The sequence below is a fragment of the Dipteris shenzhenensis genome, chromosome 33, assembly GCF_047967505.1.
Source record: "Dipteris shenzhenensis isolate YYH24624 ecotype China chromosome 33, Dip_SZ_1.0, whole genome shotgun sequence".
In the NCBI taxonomy this organism is placed as follows: Eukaryota; Viridiplantae; Streptophyta; class Polypodiopsida; order Gleicheniales; family Dipteridaceae; genus Dipteris; species Dipteris shenzhenensis.
The window spans coordinates 23,657,355-23,667,860 of record NC_141628.1 but is presented as its reverse complement, the minus strand read 5'-3'; the positions used below and the strand labels follow the sequence as shown (position 1 = coordinate 23,667,860).

At 45.3% G+C, this 10,506-nt stretch overlaps 1 protein-coding gene across 1 annotated transcript; it reads left to right on the top strand.

Annotated features, from left to right (window-relative positions):
• The first annotated feature begins 2,598 nt into the window (after positions 1 to 2,598).
• Positions 2,599 to 10,228, top strand: LOC147879851 (calcium sensing receptor, chloroplastic-like). The gene is made up of 7 exons (XM_087371814.1): positions 2,599 to 2,691; positions 2,733 to 3,093; positions 3,775 to 4,020; positions 4,143 to 4,347; positions 4,469 to 4,610; positions 4,735 to 4,866; positions 9,431 to 10,228. The coding sequence occupies exons 2-7, from the start codon at positions 2,797 to 2,799 to the stop codon at positions 9,696 to 9,698; spliced, it is 1,290 nt and encodes a 429-aa protein (XP_087227940.1). The 5' UTR covers positions 2,599 to 2,691; positions 2,733 to 2,796; the 3' UTR covers positions 9,699 to 10,228.
• Positions 10,229 to 10,506: the final 278 nt, after the last annotated feature.

The window sequence follows — 10,506 nt, the reverse complement described above, 5'->3', positions numbered from 1 at the left end:
TGGCTATGGGGTGGGGAGTGGGACCCCCGTACCACATGGCAACATTTGGATAGTTTCCCAACATGGTATCACAGCGAGCGTCAGGGCTTGTGGATTGTATGACGGCGATACGTGTACTTGCGTGGCTTTGTGGACTGTGTGTGATCTGACTTTGGTGCGGCAACTGAATAGTGATTGTGCACACGTGGGAGTGGCAAACCCATGTTGTGCTTGAACTACAATAAAGGGTGCCTACTGCTCTGTGTGGCTAAAATTGAAGAATATAGCGACTGGTTAGCACAGGAATTGATGGCTTGCGTCAGTCAGGTGAACTTGGCAGTAGCATTTGATTGGTCAACCATGCTTGTGTGGCCATGTGTTTCTCTAACTATGCCCTATGTGGGTGGTTAGTGGTATTTGATCGTGCCCTGTGTGGGTGATCTGTGGTATTTTCCTAGCAAATTCTCTCGTGGTGGTGTTAGAGCACTTTCCCATGACCTGTAAGCCCAACAAAAATGCTACGATCATAAGCAAAGGTTCTCGCTAAGGCAAACGTGGATGCCACATCAACAAAACAGTAATGCGACGATGTCAGAGGTCTCATCAAAGAAGGGATTTTAGAATGGTAACGATGCTGTCAGAGCTCATCACGGGAACATCACGAGCATTAGCAAGCGTTGGCATATCTTAGCGTGTTGGAAATTGTGGGCCTTTGGGGCTGTTGTGGTCCTAATGCCCCTCGTGGTGTAATATGGATTATTGAACAAAATAAAGGGGCTTGGAGCCTTGTTGGCTCGCGTAGTGACACGTGGGAGAAGGCCTTGGAGATTAATCCTATGGGCAATTGTGACATTCTGTGAACCTTGGATATAAAGAAAGGGAGAATTCATCCTAGTCGACTTTTTTTGGGTGAAGGGAAGGCTCTGCATGGCTATGGGGTGAGGAGTGGGACCCCTGTACCCGGTGCATCCACGTGGTGGCATTTGGGCAGTTTTCCAACAAGATACTAGGTGAGAAGGCTATAAAGAAGGTAGATTATGATGAGGAGAATTTCAAGGCACTGGATATTCTCATGGCATGCCTGAAAGATACAATCTAGGTGATGGAACCTCGGTTTTACATAAGACATCCAAACAAAGTTCATAGCAATCTATGAAGGGAAGCCATTGATAAAAAGGTTAAACATAAAGTCACAATTGGTGAATATGAGAATGGAAGAGCATGAGATTATCTTGGACATCTGACTAAAATATCATGCTCAAAGATAAAATCGCAAAGATTGGCTCAATATGAGAAGATTCAAAGTTTGTAGAGTAGATCTTGAGGAGTTCACCCTGTTCATTTGAGAACATCAAGATAGCAATCATTGCCAAAAGAAGCAAATTAGTTCAAATGAACTTATTGCTATTTTGGCTCAAGGAGAAGCTAGAAGGAATGGACTGCAATATATCCAAAGCTCTAATGTCAAAAAGATAAAATTCAAGAGAGGATAATAAATTCCATAGTTCCAATAATCATGGGCAAATCATGATTTGAAACCCCAAAGACATGATTACCAACAAAAGGAAAAACTATTACACCACAAGAGTAAGCTAAACTAGCCTAAGCGAAAGGTGATATTGTGTACTTGTGGAAACAAGGTTTCAAGTAGAAGAAGCAAATATGCAAGTCTTGCAAACACAAAGGACACCAATTTAGGTCATCAAGAGTAAAGTGTTGCTTTTGCATGTATGGCATTAAAACTATTCTCAACATTGACCATGGACATCAATCAAACTCAGATTATGTAAGGGCTTCGAATGTTATTATGGCATATGAAGCTTCTAATTCCGATAAGAGAAATATACTATATAACTCAAAATTTAGACAATATGACCCGAACATTTGGTACATTGTATCAAGACCATTTGACCATATGAACCTCAACAGATATTGGTTCAAGTCAATCAAGCCATTGGACGAACAATTTTAATGATGATATCATGCTACCAATTGAAGACACATGAGATATCACTAATTGATGGATCTAAGAGAGGCATTTATCAAATGAAAAATGTAGGGCCAAAATTTAATGTGTGAAGAGAATCACTAATGAAAGAATCAAGGTTCTCTTTGCTAACAAGAAATTCATAATGTATATTCTAGTTGAAATTGTTACACATCTGAGAGATGGTGCACTATAAATGCTAGTATTGATGTAACTTGGTAGGACAATTGCTCATAGTTAAGCAAATTTGTATGTTTAAAAGCAAGCGCAAAAAATGTGGGTGTCCTGTTTAGGAGCGTGCAATCTTGGAGGAGGATAGGCAGCCAATGAGGTGCCTTGCTTGGATCCTCGATGCCACTGCAGCAAGCCGGGGCATCTTCCACCACAGATTTCCGAACACGCATTGGACGGCTGGATTGGGTTTTGTGACTCAGTGGTCAGCGACAAACTGCCTGCTGCGAAGGTTGCAGGGCGGTTTATGATGTAGAGCAGATTTGGGCTGATTGCAAATTTGGGCTAATTGTGCGATTGAGCGAGAGATGAACAGCCTACGTGACTAGGGAGAGGACCCGAGAGAGAGAGAGGGGAGCATAGGGGTAGAAAGCAGGGCACAGAGAGAGAGGGGGGAGGGGCGGGGCGAAGGAGAGCAGAGAGAAAGGTCGAGAGGAGGGCGGGGAGAGAGAGAGAGAGAGAGAGAGAGAGAGAGAGAAGGAGAGCAGAGAGAGGTCGAAAGGAGGGCGGGGAGAGAGCGAGCGGGTTCGAAGAGGAAGAAAGGAGGGCGGAGAGAGAGAGAGACTCGTTGCATAGCAGCTCGAAACAGCAACTGGAGAATGGCGAGGGCCCTGGCATCGCCGCAGCTCGGTAGCATCGGATCGGCTTCTTCATTCCGATTGCCTTCGGCCAGACCTCAGGCAGCAGCAGAGAAGCTGTCTTTGTTCAAAGTTCAGCCCACAAACCCATCGCGCCAGAGTCCTCTCACACTGACGGTTGTTGCCGAAGCTGGTAGAGACGATGCTCGCAAGGAAGTAGAGCGAGCGGGTTTAGTGCTTGCTCTTGGTACGCTTTTGACCACCGCCAATCCTGCCCGAGCTGTCACTGCACAGGACATCACAACTGCGCTCTTGAAGGTAGGATCTTCCACCTCGTCTTTACGTTTCCAATTGCCTTCATCATCCCCACATGTTAGATCGCGCCTCAACCTCCTCCTCTAAATATGCTGTTTTCTTGGACGGAGGAATTGGGAGATCTTCTGAAGGGTAGTTTCAATGCGGCATTCTTGCTGCATTGGCGGGGCAGATAGGGAATCTGTATTCCTCACCATAATTTCAAAATTCAGCGTGCCATTCCTACGCAAAGTAGTGCTTCTGGCTGGAGCGCCAATCCCAGCTAGTGATGATGCATCCCGCCAAGTTGTGGTGGAAGAATGAGAGATTTTTTATTGAAAGAAGAATGTGAGATGTTAATGTTCGAGTCTAGTTGTACGGTCTTGGATTGTTCATTTCTCTTCAAGCCGGTTTGGATATTGCTTCTGTGCCATTCCCGTCCAGTGCTGGAGTTGTGTATTAACAATTGGATTTGTGTCTTGCATTCACGAGCCCAACCCTTCCAAGCTGTTGCCAAAACCTTCGCCCAACGATTTAATTCGTCCACGATTAGAATCAACGTAAGGAACAGAATAACATTCACAACTTACACCTCTAGCTGTGGCGAAGTTTCAATCTGATCTTTGACCCAAAGCAAGACTGTTGTTTGGGAGTGAGAATTTGTGGCTGCTGCTTTAAGCTTGTTGGCAAGTATCGTTTTTGCAGATTCAGGATGTGACTGAGAAAGCTACGGGAGCAGTAGTTAGTGCTTATGGAACTTCGAAGAATTTCATTGATCAGCTCTTCACAACAGTGAAGCCTGCAGTTGATGCGGCAGCTCCCTACGTACAAAAGGCTACTGATGCTGCTGTCCAGGTGGCAGCTCCTATTGCATCTGACGTGGCTACGCAAGCTGAAAAAGCTCTACAGAGCGCTGGTGTTGACACTAAGCCGGTGCTTGAAGCAGCTAAGGTATATGTTCTTAATATTGAACTTTTCCTTAATGAACTCTTGTTGCAACAGGTTAGCATTTGAGGAAAGTTTTGTTAGCTCGGTGGTCTTTAATTAGATCGTCCCTTTTTGTGTCTTGGCAGTCTGCTGTGGTTGTTGCTGGGGAAGCAGCTGAACAGACAAGTAAGGTCATCGAGGGCGCAAAACCCATTGCCTCAGATACATTGGATACAGTTCTAGCAGCAGACCCTCTGTTGCTAGTCGGAGGTGCAGGCACGGCCATTCTAATTTACTTCCTTGCCCCTTCCATATTATCCTCAGTTGCATATGCGGCTCGCGGGTACAAAGGTAATTTTCCCACCTCTTTCTTGAGGGCAGGTCACGTTGTTGGTCGGCTCAGTTTCTGTAATTTCTCTCTCCTCTTCTATGGCTGTGTTCAAGTGAAGGAACTATTGTTTTTTCCATGCAGGTAATTTATCAGCAGCTCAGGCACTTGACTTGCTCAGTAAGTCAGATTACATCCTGATAGATGTTCGAACAGACAAGGAGAAGTCTCAATCCGGGCTGCCAAGCTTGCCTCGGAATGCCAAAAACAAGTTTTTGTCAATTCCGTAAGTCTTCTCTTACTGCAAAATTTGGCAGAATATGATCAGCTTCTTCAGCTGGAACAGTGATAGTTACTGAGCTGTGTACTTCTATTTGTAATTTCCCTGTATGCCAATATGCCCAAATCAGATTGGAAGAACTTCCTGGAAAGCTGAGGAGTCAACTTAGAAACTCTAAGAAAGTGGAGGCAGAGATAGCAGCTTTGAAGATCTCCTATTTGAAGAGAATTGGCAGAGGCTCCAATATTGTGATCCTTGACTCGTATGTGACTTTCTGCTTTTTCCATTCTTTTCTTATGGATGTCTCTCATTATGAATCTTTGACTTCAGGCCATCTGTTGAAATGCTACTTTGATGTTCGGCATTTTTAAATCAAAATATGACTGGTGTCTTCTGAATAGAAAATAGGGTGCGGCATGGTAAGGTGAGGGAAAAATTATACAATAGGAGGAGCTGCCATATGTATCAGCCCTCTGCAAGTCGAATCAACGTCGAACTTGAACCCTATAGCAACTGCCACTTTAGGCTACCCTAAATCTTGTTGAGTTAGATCTTGATCCTGTTTATTACAGTTATCTTTACTCAAAGATATGTCCTCACAGCTGCAAGTCGTGCGGGACAATTATAACTCCTTGCAACCAAAGGGCTTCAGGAAGTATGACTCCTAGCTTTTGCAACAACGGTGACTGTTACGGGGGCGTGAAAAACTAAGTACTTCAGTGTGCTACATGACCGTGACCAAACATTCATTGAAAGTCCAAGCATAAGCTTGGCAAAGAGTAATTAATGAAGTGCAGTGGTACCTAGTGCATTAATTAATTGATTAAAGTTTAATATGCATTAAAAGAGTGGGTTGGCCCACTGCACCCAGCCACATGGCAACTTCCTGAAGCACGGTCATTTTGAGACCAAGAGCTCCCACTTCTTCGCGACAGAAGTGCTGTTTTTCGAGTTTTCTCACCAAATCTTTGCTATTCGGCTACTTCTGGCTCATTTTCATGGAGATTCTCTCGACTTCTATGCCTTGGGACTTGCAGAAGAGCTTCTGTGAAGGGACTCTTCATTTCTGAGCTGTATTTTCTTCTTATGGTGTCTTGGTGAGTCACATTTTGGTTTTGCTATCTCTATTTTGCTATTGGCTATTGGCTGGCCCAGAGCGCCGCCATTTTCTTCACAAACCAGTCAGCTGATCTCCAGACCTAAACCCTATAAAACGAATCAGATGCCCCCCCATTTCAGGATTAGACTTCAGCCAGCAGATCAGCTTGCAGCAACAGCAGGACCTCAGCGTCAGCCTGGACAGCAGACAGGGAGGAGTAGAGGAACAGTTTGCCTCTTTCCATCTCCATCCTCACTCCCCTTCATTTATCTTGTTCTTTGCTTATGGTCCACAATTGTTTTCATCCTTTTGACTCAGCAATAACATCAAATACTCTCTTTTGGGGGGGTTGGGGGGGGCTGCAACCCTATCCCACTGTTAGAAAAGCCTAGACCTGTCTAATTTCTTCATGCAGCGGAAATAGGTGAGATGTGGCAATGGAAGAATCTTGAGAACAGAGAAGGGAACTCTTTAATTTTTACTTCAAACTTTCTGTGTCCACAAGAGAGAACTCATAAGCATCAAATAACAGCTCAACATATCTTAGAGTAGGTTGCCCAAAACTGAGCCCAACACTGCTTACAGAAGTGTTCTCTAGAGATCCCATGCCCTGGGGGATGCCCATGGTGAGCACAAATACTCCTATTACTTTGGTCCTTGCACTCTCAGGTTGCGTCCTCCTCAATGAGACTGAGTCACCATCCGTAGTGTGAGTTCCTTAGACAGTACCCTCCAGAAAACATGTGCTTCTTCTCTTGGCTGTTGGTGATATCAGAGTGGTCTTTATCTTCCTCATCCTCCATGATGAATAGAACCTTGTACTTAGCATGCTTTGAGCAATGTGTGTATAATTCAGCCCCCCTTTCTGAGCCCCTCCTCTCAGTTCCTTCCTCTCAGCCCACTCTTATTTCTTTGAGCCCCCTTCTCTCAGGCTTCAGCAGCCTTCTCTCATTGCTGATCAGACCCCTCCTCTCAGCCTTCCCTCTTAACCCGAACCCCTACTCTCAAGCTTCTAAATCCAACCCCCTTTTCTTCCAAGTTCTCACTGCTCAGCCCCTCCCTTTTGCTGAAAGTTTGCAGCGCTTTTACTGCATTTTTTTGCAGGATTTGCTCCCCCTCTTTCTCCCTCTCATCCTCTCTTTCAATGGCTCCTCCTCGTGGCATTGAGATGGACAATAAGTCTCCTTGGTGGTTGGAGGTGGATCCCCTTGCCAAGTACGTGAAGCGAAAGGAGGAGCACACAAGTCGAATCGTAGCTTTGTAAAGTAGCAAAAAGTGGAGGGGTAGCGGAGTGTGGGCTTCTTATTTAGGAGTGAAGGAGAAAGCATCTCCTCTTGGCCTTTAGTTCCAACAACAGGCCTCAAATGTCTAAAGGTACTTGCAAAGAGGTTGGCATAGTAAAAGCCTGAGAAGAGGACTGACCTCGCTCGTAGCTGCCCTCCAACTAAAAATCAGATCCAGGCATATTTGCCGGTGCAATACTGAACGGATGCATACCCATAGGTCGGCCTAGTATAGATGGCTCAACCTGCATAGAACATAGTTGTACAAAACTCCGTTTCTTGCGGCTGAAACAGAAATGGAAACGCCAGCCGTTTCTGAATTGGGAAAACGGTGTTTCTGCTCTTTTTTAAATTTAAAATTTTAAAATTTTTAAAATAAAAAATTTTGGGGATTTTCTAAAATACCCTCTAGCCTCTCCATTCTCCTCTAACCTCTCCACTCTCCTACTCTAGCCTCCCACTCCCATACCCTCTCCATCCTCCTACTCTAGCTTCTACACTCTCCTACTCTAGCCTCTCCACTCTCCTACCCTTGAGCATTTTCCTCTCATTAAGTAGGGAAAAGTCCAAAAATTCTGAATACAATGTTTGTAACATTGTCTTTGCAACGGTATGTGCTTCCAAGCATGGCGTGGCGTTCAAGGTCGGAATGTCACGTAGGCGTTGGTGGTTGGGGTGGTCTAGGTCGGAATACCAATGCAATGAAGGGGGCAGGGGAAGAATTGGTGAAGGGCCAAAGACGACTAAAAAGGGGAAGAGGATAGGGAAGAGGAAGGAGGGGGGAGAGAGAGAGGAGGGAAAGGGGGTTTTCAAGTCAAATCAACCACTGATTTTGTTAGGCACGTTGGCAACCAATGAGACGGACTAGGGCACCAGAGGCCTTTGGGTTCAATGCGCGGTGGATGCTCGCTGTGGGGATTGACTCGTTGTGGTCGCTCGCTGGTCGATGAGGCTCGACAATTGCGCAATTCAACAGCTCGATGTAAATGTCTTCCACAAAAGCTCAAGAAAGGGGCTTTGCTGTCCGTTGGTTTCTGGTTCTTTCTGCAGTTGAAGCATGCGTTAGTTGCTTGCTTGCTGTGGTGTTGGTCCTTGGAGTCAATGCCTCCTCTAAGCTGAGCGTTTAGGTAGAGAGGCCCAAGAAGGAGCTGTGATACCAATGCCATGAAGGAGACAAGGGGCAGATTGGAGGAGGGAGAGATAGGAAGAGGGAGAGATAGGAAGAGAGAAGTGTGGAAAGGGGGAAGAGGGAGAGGAAGACAGAGAATGGAGAGAGAAGGGAGAAGGAAGGGGAGAGAGAGAGAGAGAGAGAGAGAGAGAGGGGGATTAGGCAGCACGTAGGAGGAAGGAGGTGGGAGTAGATAGGATTAGATGTCACATCAAAAAGTACAATAGGGGGGTGGTTGGGGACTTATGTAGTCCCTCCACATTTTCCACCTAAAAGGCCCCTTTTTTCCCTTCATTACATTGGTAATGGGCCTCCCACAAGTTTGTACCCCATTTTTGCATGAGGTCGAGCACCCTTACCAATGTGTTTCAAATATGGTTTCTTGTACTTACAAAGGAAACACAAGTCTTCTTTCTCACTTCACTTGCATATTCTTCATTGTCTCCGGAGGAGACATGGCAATACTAGGTGAGTTTGGGAATGTGTCAAACTCATGCATAGCAAGGACTACAATGCCAATTATCGGTTGCTAACCATGGTAAAGCCACCCCCTCTCACCCGGACACACCCAGTCTGTCAGACATGCTCACAGATCTTGGCATGGCCATCCCAGAGACTTTTATTCTCCTCATTACAAGACATAACCAAAGGCCCATATTCTAATATACCACACTAAGGCACAGTACGGTGAGAGCTGAAGTCATCTCATGTACGGGGGGCCGAAAACGACCCATGGGACCCGAACGGTGTACAAGAAAAGTCTCCTTCGGTGTGGAGGGGTCAAGAATTTTCAAGTTCTTGACGGTACAAAAAGAGGCGGGTAACAAAAGATCCTAATGCTGCCGGCGAGGCAGTGGAAAGGACTGGTGTTAACTGCGTGGAGTCTCCCAATAACTTCCGGTACTCCTCCCTAATGTGTGCATAACTGGGACACTGCAGAGCTATATGTGCCTCTGTCTCCACTGTTTGAGAGTCATAAAATCTGCATATTCTGGCATGTCGCGGAAGAGTCAACCACGCTCCCTTCTCAATTGCAAGCATGTGAGATCTAGTCCGGAATCTAGCAATATTTCTGCGATAGAGCAAGGGGATGGAAGTGCTGATGTATGCCTGAGCAGGGGCCTCTTTTGTCATATATGTGGACCAACATGTGGGGTTGATGTGATCTTGGTAATACTCCAACTTCACCCTCTTCTTTGTTGTTAGCCGTTGAGAGAGAGAGAGAGAGAGAGAGAGAGAGGGAGAGATGACAATTCTTGGAAATTGGAATCGACAGGTTTGGAGACATTGCAAAGACTGTCGCAAAATCACTTTCGGCATTAGGCTTCAAAAATACATGGGTTGTGGTTGATGGCTTTAACGGTGGCAAAGGGTGGGTGCAGAGTCGCCTTGGAACGGATTCATTCAGCTCCAGCTTTACAGAAATACTCTCACCTTCAAGAATAATTCCAGCGGGGACTAAGAAATTATTTAAAACGTCTTCAGATGTCGTCGATGTGACACCAAGGTTGAATAGACTTCTTCCAGGTGGTTATGATGAGTGAACCCTTTTTTGTATCTTTTGTTCATTCCTTGCATCTAAACGCTGGTTGACACAGAAGAAAGCAGAATTCCCACTGCGGCAGCTGCGAATGTTCTCTGAATCTCTTTGCTTGGATCACTCGGGTTTATGTATTTTGTAATTCTGGCCTAGGAAAACAGACTCTGCGATTTTGACTGTTCTAGCCACTTCTGTAACAAGGTCGTTTTGGGTTTTCTCAATTAGAGGGAATAGCTAGCGAAACTTTCTTGACTTCGGTATCACTGCGGCTAGAAAGGGCATCTTTGTGCTGTCGGCCGTCTCTACAGCTGGTCACTGCTATTGTGCTACTGCTTAAGGCAGGTTCATACAATATAACTGGGTTACAACTTTGTTCTGATTATTTCAATCAACTATCATGACATTCATTTAGCACTCGGTCATATCCTCATCGACAGGGGAATCGGCACAATCAAGTACACGTTCAAAAGCAAAACTAGGTTCTCTCTTTCCTCTCGTCTTCTGGCTTCCTAAAAACCCTCCATCCTCATTTTTTGTAGAGGATCACCAGTGTTGCAAGTCACTTCTGGCATTTTGACCTGTATTCAGTGCACACTGCACATGCTGTAAGGAGAGGTGCACATGTTTGAGTCCACAAAGTACATAGGAGTACCTAAAATCCTACGAATTTGACTTGCTTAGGCTTTCTCGACATTTGATATTCAAAATGCCTATTTGCAAATTCATTTGACTTGATTCGATTCACTCGGTATGTGCACTACTCACACAAGGTTCGAACACACAAATTCAAATTGTGTCGTGTTTTTTGCAGC